The sequence below is a fragment of the Ovis aries genome, chromosome 2, assembly GCF_016772045.2.
Source record: "Ovis aries strain OAR_USU_Benz2616 breed Rambouillet chromosome 2, ARS-UI_Ramb_v3.0, whole genome shotgun sequence".
In the NCBI taxonomy this organism is placed as follows: domain Eukaryota; kingdom Metazoa; phylum Chordata; class Mammalia; order Artiodactyla; family Bovidae; genus Ovis; species Ovis aries.
In genome coordinates this window covers 193,141,533-193,155,682 of record NC_056055.1, presented here as the reverse complement: position 1 = coordinate 193,155,682, position 14,150 = coordinate 193,141,533, and the positions used below count along the sequence as shown (strand labels likewise).

The window sequence follows — 14,150 nt, the reverse complement described above, 5'->3', positions numbered from 1 at the left end:
TAGTGTGGACCCAATTTTCCTTTTAGAAAGTATTTTACTTTCTTATTTATGTGTATATATATGTACATGCTCAGTCAGTCAGTCATGTCCCAACTCTTTGCGACCCCATGAACTGCAGCCCACTAGTCTCCTCTGTCCATGGGGATCCTCCAGGTAAGAATACTGGAGTGGGCTACATTTTCTTCTCCACATACACATGCAGAAAAAGAAAACACAAACAAGTAATACATATATGATAAAAAGATTACAGGGTATTTAAGTTGTATTGTCCATGCTTTCTATATTTCCTGACAATAAGGAAGTATTTTGCATAATTAAAAAATTACTTAAAATTTAACTTCACCCAAAATCCTACCTCTCCTAATTCTTCCAACAAAGAGAATTTCAAAGTCTCAGCTGATTATATTGTCATTTACAGTACAGCACAAATGCCAAACAGGGGCACTAGAAACATTTATTTGAAAGCATAATTCCTAATCTGTCTGTTTGTGGTAGTAACTTACTTCTTTGGGAACAAGATCCTATCTAATTTAACAAACCTAGCAGAGTTCATAAGTTATTGCTACATTATTTGTCTCCTTGAATTTTAAGCAAGTTATCTCCTGTGAGATAAGTCTACAGCTAAACAAGGAAATTCTCAACTGTTGAAGATTTCTGTATAACCCAGGAATTCCAGTCTCACTATATGACCAAGAAAAACAAAAACTTATGTGTACACAAATATTCTCAGCAGTATTACTGGTAATAGTTAAAAAACCTGAAAAATAACCCACAACTCAAACATCCTGCCAAATGATGAATGGGTAAACAAAATGTGTTATTATCCATACAATGGAATATTATTCAGCAATTAAAAATGAAGTACTGACATATGCCCAACATGAAAGCACCTTAAAAACATATGCTAAAAAAGTAAAATATGCCAGTCATAAAAGACCAAATATAAGGATTCCATGTACGTAGAACGTACAGAATAGGCAAACCCATAGAGACAGCAAGTAGATTACTAGTTTCGAGGCACAGAAGAGAAATAGACACTGACTACTAATGGGCACAGGGTATCATTTGGGGTGATAAGCATCCCACGATTGGTTGTTGTCATGACTATACAACTCTATGAATATACTAAAAGTTATTAAACAGTACATTTTGAATGAGTAAATTATGTGGTAGGTGAATTCTATTTCAATAAAACTGTTGAAAATGTTTAATTAAAAAACACTAATGACAAAAAATTGGGTAACTTAACAGTACATTAGTCTCCTCAGTATAAGATCAATAACATGATTTAGTAGCTAGCTCTGCTTTAACATTTTGGATTATGATAATGACAAGTTTTCCAGTAGTCATGTATGGACGCGAGAGTTGGACTGTGAAGAAAGCTGAGCGCTGAAAAATTGATGTTTTTGAACTGTGGTGTTGGAGAAGACTCTTAAGAGTCCCTTGGACTGCAAGGAGATCCAACCAGTCCATCCTAAAAGAGATCAGTCCTGGGTATTCACTGGAACAATTGATGCTGAAGCTGAACCTCTAATACTTTGGCTACCTGATGCGAAGGGCTTGACTCATTGGAAAAGACTCTGATGCTGGGAGGGATTGGGGGTAGGAGGAAAAGGGGATGAAAGAGGACGAGATGGCTGGATGGGATCACCGATTCGATGGATGTGAGTCTGAGTGAACTCCAGGAGTTGGTGATGGACAGGGAGGCCTGGCATGCTGCAATTCATGGGGTCACAAAGAGTTGGACACAACTGAGCAACTGAACTGAACTGAATGGCAAGTTACAAAAGTTAAAATAAAACTTAGTACAGGAATACTGTCTAAGTAGTACAATCAGGATTTCACCTATTTCAAATTATGCTGAGAAGTCTGCTTTCTTTGAGATCACACCAAATGAGAATGATTATTGTCACAGAAAAACAGTACACAGCCAAAGGGAAGCCAAAAACCAAAAAATCTCCAGTATTACATCCATCTGAAAGGGAAACCACATGCAGACAGAAAGCAAAATACAGAAATAAGGCTGTGCTAAATTAGTTTATACATGTATTTGTATATATTCAAGTATCTGTCCTTTCATTTTTGACATTATCACGTTCAGTCTCTAGGGCTCTAGAAGGTTGAAAGTGAAAATAGTTCTGCTGCTGCTGCTGCTGCTAAGTCGCTTCAGTCATGTCCAACTCTGTGTGACCCCATAGCCTACCAGGCTCTCCCATCCCTGGGATTCTCCAGGCAGGAACACTGGAGTGGGTTGCCAGTTCCTTCTCCAATGCATGGAAGTGAAAAGTGAAAGTGAAGTTGCTCAGTCCTGTCCGACTCTTCGCGATCCCATGGACTGCAGCCTACCAGGTTTCTCCATCCATGGGATTTTCTAGGCAAGAGTATTAGAGTGGGGTGCCATTGCCTTCTCCGGAAAATAGCTCAGTTGTGTCCAATTCTTTGCGAACCCATGGACTATACAGTCCATGGGATTCTCTAGGCCAGAATACTGGAGTGGGTAAACTTCTGAAACTTCTCCAGGTGATCTTCCGAACCCAGGGATCGAACCCAGGTCTCCAAAATTGCAGGTGGATTCTTTACCAGCTGAGCCACAAGGGAAGCCACAGAATAAAAAGATTATGGTAAAATAAGAAAGAAAATGCAACTGCCCTCAAAACAAACAGAAAAAGAAGCATAAGAAAATACCAGTTGTAGCTTCACTTAAAAAATTTAATAAAACAGTGAGTATAAGGCATATGCTCATTTTTTATCCAGCATAAAGAAAAACTACAAGAGTGGTCGCAATCACTGAATTCCTTTACTTTTGTCTTCAATTCTATTTTAACTCAGCACATGTGGAACCTAGCATATACCCAAAGGACTAAAAAATAGAAACCAATCTATATGTTGGTATTTAGATTTAAAATCTCTATCAGATCAAAGTACTATCTACCTTTGTCATCCTCTTTTTTTTGGATTCCTGTAAACTATTTAGACTTGTTAGTATCCAACTATTTAAAACAAGATATTTCTTTCATATACTAAATGTTATGGAAGAGCAAAAGCAAAAACATCATTTCTACAAGGGCCACCATAAAAACTTTTTATTATGGAAGTTTTCAAACATATATAATATACAAAAGTAGAAAGAAAAGAATACAAGTGTGCATGTACCCATCATTTAGCTTCAATGATAACTAATATTGATAACATTGATATTGATAACCAAGAATGATATTTTTTATAACCAGTATCATTTAGTTTCAATGCTAACCAACAAATTCCAGATACTAAGATTTTATAAGATATTCCCCTATGGGTAACTGTATAGTGAAAGTCTTATTTTCTGCCCTAGAACTCTCTACCTCAACCTCTAGTGGTATAAAAATGCTTAAATAAAACTATTTTTTAAAGTAAGTGATTAAACTATCTCTATGGGTTTCAAACTATTTTCATGACAAATGAAAAAGTACGAATGTTTCAACTTTTTTTCTTCCAAAAAAAAAAAAAAAACTACTTAGATTTACACAGGAAATTGAGATATTTCTTTTTCCAAGTAACTTTTATATAATTCTTACCATCTTCATTTAAAAACAGTTTGTTGAACCTTAATCCACTTGGCTCTTTCCCAACATATCGATGCACATATTCTGTTCCAAGGTCATTAACAGCAATGGCATATTTCAAAGGTTTTACACAGGACTGAAGACAAAATGGGACTTTGGTATCTCCAACAGAATGCCTATTAAAAAGTAGATTTATAAAATAATTTACATCATTGGGAAAAAATGTAATTATAACTACAGGTGTTATTTACATGTTAATTCTAATTTACAACAGCTTTCCCATAATTCAACTACAAGTTTACTTGAATATTAAAGAATTAAGAATAAATATGTTTATTTAAAAAATGCAAACATTTACAAGTACTCAAGTAAGAGAATGGCTCAAAATTATTATATAATAAGTAATGTGAAAAACTGCTCTGAGGACCTCTGAGGACAAGAGGGTATGGCCCCCTTACTTCTATCTGGATTCTAACATAAAAATTGAGCTAGTGCTTTTAGAAATTAGTTACCATTCCTTTTACTCATAGCTTTAATCAAGGCTAAATGTCTTTGCAGCCAAAGATGGAGAAGCTCTATACAGTCAGCAAAAACAAGACCGGGATCTGACTGTGGCTCAGATCATGAACTCCTTATTGACAAATTCAGACTTAAATTGAAAAAAGTAGGGAAAACCACTAGACGATTCAGGTATGACCTAAATCAAATCCCTTATGACACATAGCAGAAGTGAGAAATAGATTTAAGGGACTAGATCTGATAGATATGAGTGCCTGATGAACTATGGATGGAGGTTCGTGACATTGTACAGGAGACAGGGATCAAGACCATCCCCATGGAAAAAAAAAGGAAAAAAGCAAAACGGCTGTCTGGGGAGGGCTTACAAATAGCTGTGAAAAGAAGAGAACCGAAAAGCAAAGGAGAAAAGGAAAGATACAAGCATCTGAATGCAGAGTTTCAAAGAACACCAAGAAGAGATAAGAAAGCCTTCCTCAGCGACCAATGCAAAGAAATAGAGGAAAACAACAGAATGGGAAAGACTAGAGATCTCTTCAAGAAAACTACAGATACCAAGGAAACATTTCATGCAAAGATGGGCTCGAAAAAGGACAGAAATGGTATGGACCTAACAGAAGCAGAAGATATTAAGAAGAGGTGGCAAGAATACACAGAACTGTACAAAAAAGATCTTCATGACCCAGATAATCACGATGGTGTGATCACTCACCTAGAGCCAGACATCCTGGAATGTGAAGTCAAGTGGGCCTTAGAAAGCATCACTATGAACAAAGCTAGTGGAGATGATGGAATTCCAGTGGAGCTATTTCAAATCCTGAAAGATGATGCTGTGAAAGTGCTGCACTCATTATGCCAGCAAATTTGGAAAACTCAGCAGTGGCCACAGGACTGGAAAAGGGCAGTTTTCATTCCAATCCCAAAGAAAGGCAATGCCAAAGAATTCTCAAATTACTGCACAATTGCACTCATCTCATACACTAGTAAAGTAATACTCAAAATTCTCCAAGCCAGGCTTCAGCAATACATGAACACTGAACTTCCAGATGTTCAAGCTGGCTTTAGAAAAGGCAGAAGAACCAGGGATCAAATTGCCAACATCCACTGGATCATCAAAAAAGCAATAGAGTTCCAGAAAAACATCTATTTCTGCCTTATTGGCTATGCCAAAGCCTTTGACTTTATGGATCACAATAAACTGTGGAAAACTCTGAAAGACATGGGAATACCAGACCACGCGACCTGCCTCTTGAGAAACCTATATGCAGGTCAGGAAGCAACAGCTAGAACTGGACGTGAAACAACAGACTGGTTCCAAATAGGAAAAGGAGTAAGTCAAGGCTGTATATTGTCACCCTGCTTATTTAACTTCTATGCAGAGTACATCATGAGAAACGCTGGGCTGGAAGAAGCACAAGCTACAATCAAGATTGCCGGGAGAAATATCAATAACCTCAGATATGCAGATGACACCACCCTTATGGCAGAAAGTGAAGAGGAACTAAAAAGCCTCTTGAGGAAAGTTAAAGAGGAGAATGAAAAAGTTGACTTAAAGCTCAACATTCAGGAAACTGAGATCATACCATCTGGTCCCATCACTTCATAGAAAATAGATGGGCAAACAGTGGAAACAGTGTCAGACTTTTTTGGGAGGAGGGGCTCCAAAATCACTGCAGATGGTGATTGCAGCCATGAAATTAAAAGACGCTTACTCCTTAGAAGGAAAGTTCTGACCAACCTAGATAGCATATTCAAAAGCAGAGACATTTTGCCAACAAAGGTCCATCTAGTCAAGGCTATGGTTATTCCAGTGGTCATGTATGGATACGAGAGTTGGACTGCAACAAAAGCTGAGTGCCGAAGAATTGATGCTTTTGAACTGTGGTGTTGGAGAAGACTCTTGAGAGTCCCTTGCACTGCAAGGAGATCCAACCAGCCCATCCTAAAGGAGATCAGTCCTAGGTGTTCTTTGGAAGGACTTATGCTAAAGCTGAAACTCCAATACTTTGGCCACCTCATGCAAAGAGTTGACTCACTGGAAAAGACTCCAATGCTGGGAGGGATTGGGGGCAGGAGGAGAAGGGGATGACAGAGGATGAGATGGCTGGATGGCATCACCGACTTGATGGACATGAGTTGGGGTGAACTCCAGGAGTTGGTGATGGACAGGGAGGCCTGGCATGCTGCAATTCATGGGGTCACAAAGAGTCAGACACAACTAAGTGACTGAACTGAACTGAAACTGGTTAGTTTTTAAATGGGGCTCAGTTTATTCAATATCGTTCTGTGAGCCCCTCTCTAAAAATGCCTCTTCTTGTGAACCATATCTATTGATAATTTCTAGCCCCAGTAAAACAAATAGCATCCAGTTTTACAAACTTGATAGAATTGGCACCAAAGGCAATCATTTCACCATGGAGATAAACAACAGAACAAAAAGAAAGCTTTTTATGTTACCAAACTGCTAAGATGCAGATGAAGTACAGAACTGTTTTGAAAATGAAAAAATTGTGACTGACCCCAAGAGCGGCAATCTCTGTTTAATTTGCTCAAGTATCCCAGGTGTCCCAATCAATGAGCCAACACAATACAGGCACACATTCATTCTAGTGGAATGTATTCATAGTGAAACTGGGCACTATAATAACTACCCCTCGACAATCAGAAGTTAATGGAGACATCAGAGGGACACCTCACTTCTAGAGTATATTTTTCTTATCAAATTTATGAATAGCTTGTAATTCAGCCTGTAACTTCAACTTGGCAATCATTCTATTACCCGACAAAAGCCTCTCTTACTACCTTTGGATTTAAAAATACCTACGATCTAGTCCAAAGCCTTGTCTCAAAATTTCTCTGGATAAGAAGGCTAAACTAAAAGAATCACCTATATGTACAAAATATGTTTAAGAAGAAAAAGGACACGCATGAGAATTAGCTAATAATAATTTCCTCCAAATATAAAAATTTCTACTACATGATAAACCATTTCCTCCAAATACAAGAAAACAGGAATACCACTCCCTACTGGAATTTATTCCATAGGCTAAGCCATGTCTTCTCATGAATTCGTGTCTGTTCACGGCACCCAATATTTAATAAAACACATGAGTGTTTAATTCATTTCACAGGCCCAGATGAGGATAAAAGTATGTCATAACAGACAGAATAATGGACTAGAAGTTTAGAGACCTAGGTGCTAGTTTCACCTCTGCCAGTTTTATACAAATTCTGGGCCTCAGATTCCTTATCATTAAGTATGAATGAACTAAATCACATTTTTTAAAAAAAACTGTAAATACTTGAGAAAGATTAAGTAGTAAAAAAATAAAAGTATTTATTTTCTAATATATTCTGATAAAAGTATTATTAGAATGAAGGCACTTGAGACATATAAAAGCTTTAATTGGGATATTATGAGTTGTAGTTTTAACAAAATTTAGGATAAAATTATCTAACATAAATTTACCAAGCTATATACACCAAGGAGTTGTTTATCTCATTTTATGTAAGTTATATTTCAATGTAAAAAGAAATAATTACCTTAGTAAAAAGCAAACAAAAAACCAGAATGATTTTATTTCTGAGCTGAAGTCTTTAAATGAGTAGAAAATATGATTTTCTTTTTTTGGCATAATTTTTCTGACTGACAAGACCAAACTGCAACATAATAAATCTTTATGTCTGACTTACAGCATAATAGAAAGGTCATTCTTTAAAAAATATTTCAGAACTTTGTTCATTTTTCCAAGGGCCTCTCTTGACTGACTTTTAAAATCAAATTATTCTCTCTGAGGTGCCCTCATATTTTTATCCTTTTTAAAATTCTGCTGGATCCTTAGATGTCAGTGATTATACCTGCAGTGTGATTATATCCTGAAAATCAAATTTCATAGGCTTCATGAAATCCTGTATCTTTTGCAAATGACTGATGGGCAAAAGACCATACATTACATTATATTGTCTTAACTACCATGCTAATCATATAAGCAGCAAGAGGAACAAAAATGATGACAGTATGCGTAACCAATGTTAAGTGAAGAAAGGTGAACTAATTCTACTAGTGGTCAGTTCATTAGTGAGTAATTTCATATTTTGCCAAATCTATTTTTCCTAAGCAAATCTGTAACTGTAGTTCCTTAAACAATAAACATTCAAATAAAAAGACTACAACTGTGAATAATGTAGCTGAAATGCCTCATAAAATATAGTAAAAAGTATTATTTCAATTGAGTTTTAAAAATTAAACTAAAATTTAAACTTCTCTGCCTTCTTGAATTCATGTCATCTCAAGAGGGCTAATTACTATTAGAGAAGATACTCCTCTCTACCTCATGCTCATTGTTATGTAGTGAGCAAATTTAAGTTTTAGAGCTGGTTTTGACGAATCTGAAATAAACTTACCTCTGTCCATCTACTGTACAAACGGATACACCCCACAAATCAGGGCTGAACTTAGCTAGTTGAGGAATATAATCTGCAACCTATCCAAAACAGTGGAAAGAAATCAACAGATAAAATATAAAATATTCTTTTCTATCAAAAAAATTTATCTTAATTTAGCTTCCACTAATGAACATTTTATAGTACTCAGTGGCTTTGTAGTGTATCTTTTATAACAATATTCATAAAAACTAAGAGCATAACAGACTTGAGGATTACAAGTGAGATCTAAGTGACCTCTCAGAGTCTCTGTCACCATCTGTTTTCTATTGCATTCTCTCTTCCTAGAAAAAAACACAGTCTAAGAGGAACTACGAATTAATTTTTTTTTTAAAGGGGAAAAAAACAAAATTTATTTAATCAGGGTCATGATAATAGGGTTTCATAATCTAAAAACTTTCAATATCGAGAATAAATAAAATAGCCCTTATATTATGCAGAGGATTTTAAAAACTGTAAACATTTTATTTAACATTTGAGGATATCATACCTACAGAAATTCCCAGGAAGTTATTTTTTAATTAATTAAAAATATAAAGGGTCACCTTAATTGTTTGAAAATCAAAAATATTTCTTTTTAATGAAAATAACAACCATAATATTTGAAACATTTTAAAAGCACTTAAAAAAAAAATACAAAAGCACTAAGCTTCCCTGGTGGTTCAGACAGTAAAGAATCTGCCTGCAATTCAGGAGACTTGGTTCAATCCCTGAGTCAGAAGATCCCCTGGAGAAGGAAATGGCTACCCACTCCAGTATTCTTGCCTGAGAATCCCATGGACAGAGGAGCCTGGCGGGCTACAGTCCATTGGATTGCTAAGAGTCAGACAAACTGAGCAATTTAAACTTCTGTTTACTTCTGTTACTCTAAAAGAACTTAATCCAGTGGCTTCACTTAAATTTCTTACTTAGCAAAACACAAAACCACGTAATTTTAGTCTCTACACCTCAAGTTTAGCTAAATTTATTCAATTATTGGTTTAGGAAAATATTCACGTCAAAAACATTACCTTTCCTCCAGACTGCTTTTTAGCACTCTCATATAATTCATCGATATGTGAAGTAAAAGACATAAAGTCAGGAATGACAAACTTTCTTCTAAAGGCTTGTGTCAACAAAACAATGTTGCTTTGAACACATCTGTGGAATATAAGAAAAAATTAGTACTTGCTAATAATAACAATATTAGGAAAATACTCAAACAATAAAGAAATTCAACATTTTAAACAAATTCTAGAAATTATACTCTTTGTACATTATTTTCTTTCCTCCAAGCACCCTTTCATGTAGCTGCTTGTAAGCTGTTGAACAAATTAAAGAAATAAATTAGATAGCCTAAAAACTGCATCAAAGACTAAAACAACAGAGCATTCCACCAGGTTAAGTACTAAGACCATCTAAAAACAAGACTTTTTCACCTACCAGATATGATAAACATTCAGCATGACATCTGGTTAACAAAAATCAGACTTTAATATATAGCTGAGATCCTTTTTATTTTTTCCATGAAATAACCTCAGACCTATGTCCCTTAAGAAAAAACTTCACGAAAAACTAAACATTCCGTATTTTAACATATTTTCTATAAATTAATTATGAAAATGTTGCATTTCTAAGCTAAAAACTTTGTTTAGTCAGATTTGTCTCTAACATAAAATACTTATTTAAATGCTTGCAAAAATAATGTTTAACTTTAAAAAATATGTATAATAGTATAATAATTTTATATTACTTGAATCACCAAAAATATTTACATTATTCTATGCACTGTTAAGATGTGTAACACACTGTAGAATAAAAATGTTTCACTGTTAAAAACTATTTAAATGATATGGTAAACCATGTGGATGGCAAAGCATGAAATCTAATAATTTGAATCAATATTCTGCCTTGTTTTAAAAGAGTTTAAGCTAGAAAATCAATTTATTAATATAACCCTAAAGAAGAGTTTTATAAATAGGTTAATAGCAACCATATACTCTAAGCTCATCTTAAGTGAGTCTCAGAAGCTCAAAAATAGAACAGTTAATCGATAAAGGAAGACACTGTAGACTTGAGCATCAAGCCGTTATACCAACTAAGACTAAGCCTGTAACAGACTAAAAAGTACTAAGCTTCAAGTACTATTTATCCTGTTTAACCCTCAAAAGATGAACCCTTTAAGAAGGTAATTTCCCCATTTTACAGATAAGAAAACTCTGTGTAACCTGCAAGTAAATACATGCACTAACTATAAAAGGAGAGCTGGAAAATAGACACTCTCAATTTTTCAGTCCATGGTAAATGATAAGTTTTTATCTCAGTATCTGAATTCAGATGTTCTAAATGAAATAGCAAATTAGAATTAAAAGCCAGATATCACATTTTAACTATCGACAAAAATCCAGAATATATACTCACTTGATCAACATAAAATTAAACACTGATTTAAAATAAAATAGGTTATTTTCAGTGATAAACACATGCTTTAATTACAACATGAAAAAGTTATAATCCTAATTTCCATTATTAATCTATACATGTAGAAATAACTGACATCTAAGAGATAATATTTACTTCAATAAACCAAAAAATTTTATGATAGTTTCAATGTTACCTAATATTGAGTTTTGTCACTGACTTAATATTTAATATGCATCAAACAGTAATTCAACTTGCACATGAGAGTTACAAGTAATATATAAGAAAGACATTTCTTAGAAGAAAAAACTTGATAATTCCTGATCTTAAATGGCTATTCTGTATCAAGTAAAATCTACATCCTCCTTCTTTCAAGAACTGTTGCATGAGAAAATATAAGGACTGTCAAACAAAAACTATTAACCTTACTACTATTTACCTATTCAAAATCAATCAGCATTTTTAAAAGGAGGTTTTATACAAAAACTGTACCGTCAGTGAAACTTGGATTTTTTTTTTTTTTTTACTCTATGAGAAGGTGCTGGTAAAGCCGTGCTAACAGCCTTCATTGGTGAATTACTGTGGCCAGTCAAGGCAATATCACTCAGAAGAGTGTCTAGCTGCATGATGAGGAGCATTCTAATCTGTAATTTTTTCTTGGGAGTTATTTTAATATGGATGTCATGAATCTAACTAGAAAATCAGAAGTCATATAAAGTAGAATGAAGAGTAAGTGTTTTATGATTTTCAACAAGTGACATCTTTCTCATGCTTTCTTTGTTCAGTTTTCTCATCCTAAACTGGTAAAAATAATTTTACTTTCCATTTTAACTTAAATGTTTATGATTAACAACTGTTATGCACATCTGTTTTATAGAATATTTCAAATATAATTTCTCATTAGTAAAATAACATAGTGGATAAGAATTTTCAAAGAAAAATCAAATAAATACAAAGACTATCACTCATTTTCTCCAAAACAAGATGATAAAAAAATTATGATCACACATGATAATACTTCTAATACTTACATGGCTAAAAATATATGAATAAATAAAGTATTCCTTTTCAACACAAATTTTCTACTTCTACTAAGACTATTAGCATTAAAATCAATCGAGTATCTAGATAGGTATAGGCAGTCTCCAACTTTCAAACAGACTATGCCCCAAAAAGTATGCATAGAACTTATTTTCCCATTTAAAGAAAAATTCTACATGCTTCTCAGATTACCCTCAAAGGCTGAATATATATACTAACAAGGTATTTTAGGTAAAATGTCAACACATTGACTTCAACCAAACCTTTTCATCTTTCTTTATAAATAACTTCTCTGGGAAAATGAATTCCATTGTAACATCTGCTTTTCCAGTTGCATGAAACTGAGATAGTTTATTTCTGGCAACACTAACTAGAAAACTTATTTTGAAAACAGAGAAAATACTTCTCTGAAGCAATCACCTTCCCAGGTGACCTGAAAAGGTTAGCGGTCAGAGGTTTTGAATCTCATTCTAGGAACAAAAAGAGAAATCATATGCCTATAGACATAAACTTTTCCACTGCCTGCTCACATAGACTACTAAGCATCTGTCAAGTTGGGAACTGCCTATATTACAATCATCAGGTTTTTTTTTTTTAAATTGGATTAGTGTTTAAAATAACGCTAATTGTTATTTTTAATACAGTAGAAAATTTTATGCTTTTCTGGTTGCTCAGTGTATTTAAATTAGTTTTTCAAATTTCATATTTAAACACAATAGTATGTTTATGAAGCACAAAAAAACCTTAACCAGTACTGAAAAGATATAAAATACTGCTTTCATGTAGGAATTCAAAGCAATTCCTCATACCCACAATCAATATACCTATATACCATGTCTTTGAATCAAGTCTGACAACTTTATTTTCAGATATACCGAAATAACTCCCCAGAAGGCACTCTGCACAGAGTTCATGATCACTAAAAATAAAATAATCTTACTGCAAAAATACAGCTAACTAGAAATTATTTCCTTCCCTTTACAAAGAACAGGTTCAGAAGACCCAAAATTCCTAACATCAATTCCAACATGAACCTAAAATCTACATTTTATAAGGTCAGCAGAGTTAATAGCATCAAGAACCATGTGGTGAAAAGACGGAGATCTAAAATTGGCAGCACTCACTGCTTCATGGTATGCCAAGACACTTGGAAGGATCTCAGTTAAATACTTATACCTTCAGATGACTTAATATTCTAGGATACTTCAGCAGATATCTAGAACAAATCATCTAGCCCCCAAAAGACAATAAAATAAAAAATATATAAAAATACATACATACAAATAAACTTTCAAGGTAGATGCTGGAATTCTTTTCAACCTAAGCTTATAGTCAGGAAAAAGCCAAGGTTTAACAGTAGTGTTTACAGTTTTATTTTAGTTCTCACTCAAGTTCAGTTGTAAAATACCATATACTTCCTTGGGTTCCATGACAAACTTGTCTATCAAATTATTAAGCAATCAAACTAGTAGGAACACATTAAAGAAAGTAAAGATTGGCAAATATAGGAAAATAAAAATATTCTCATTCAAGCAAATCAAGGCATTAATGTCCAAAGTTAGCATTAAGTTTTTAGATATTCTGAAAAAAAAAAAAAAAAAGCCTATGCAGTAAGCCTATGTTTGCTGCAAGAGAAAAGCAGACAATGGAGACATGTAAACCTAATGAATGCAGGCTGCCTTCCCATTTTATGATGTCATCTAAATCAACTTGTAGAAAAGAAACAGAGACCATGCTGAGAAAGGCTGCAAGATATGCAGATGAATTAGAGATCAATTTAAACAGGACAGAGTGTGTTCCATTCAAACTGAATGCAATCTCCAGGTATTATTAATTGAAAACATCCATGGCTACATTTCCTCAGAACAGTTTCAAGGTATACTCTTAGCCCCAGTATATTACAGAACTTTAATGTGCACAAAGTTGTTCTAAGCAACTGATGTTCATCAATGCCCTCCCCTCTTTTTTCAATTACACAGGAAGCACTGGCTTTCAAAGATGCAATTTTGTTCTAAAAGAAAAAAACACCACATAGCACAGCAAATGACCATTAATGGTTTGGCAGAAATTTTTACTTTTTAAAAAGATCTTTGTCTAGCATGACACCATCTGATGTTGTTTGAAGAGTTAATCTTAACATATCCATACACTCTTTCAACCTGGGATCAGACGTTCGCAATCCTGTAGATTTGAGTGCCTGTTTTT

The 14,150-nt window shown here is 34.2% G+C and overlaps 1 protein-coding gene across 3 annotated transcripts in view; it reads right to left on the bottom strand.

Annotated features, from left to right (window-relative positions):
- GLS (glutaminase) overlaps window positions 1-14,150 on the bottom strand; it is an 89,959-nt gene that overhangs the window by 57,936 nt on the left and 17,873 nt on the right. For all 3 annotated transcript variants that reach the window (XM_027962793.3, XM_027962795.3, XM_027962794.3), the window contains exons 3-6: window positions 14,021-14,142; window positions 9,515-9,644; window positions 8,466-8,545; window positions 3,558-3,721 (exon numbers count right to left, since the gene is read on the bottom strand). In XM_027962793.3, the coding sequence (XP_027818594.1) occupies window positions 3,558-3,721; window positions 8,466-8,545; window positions 9,515-9,644; window positions 14,021-14,142 (496 nt within the window). The remainder of the gene's footprint in view (window positions 1-3,557; window positions 3,722-8,465; window positions 8,546-9,514; window positions 9,645-14,020; window positions 14,143-14,150) is intronic.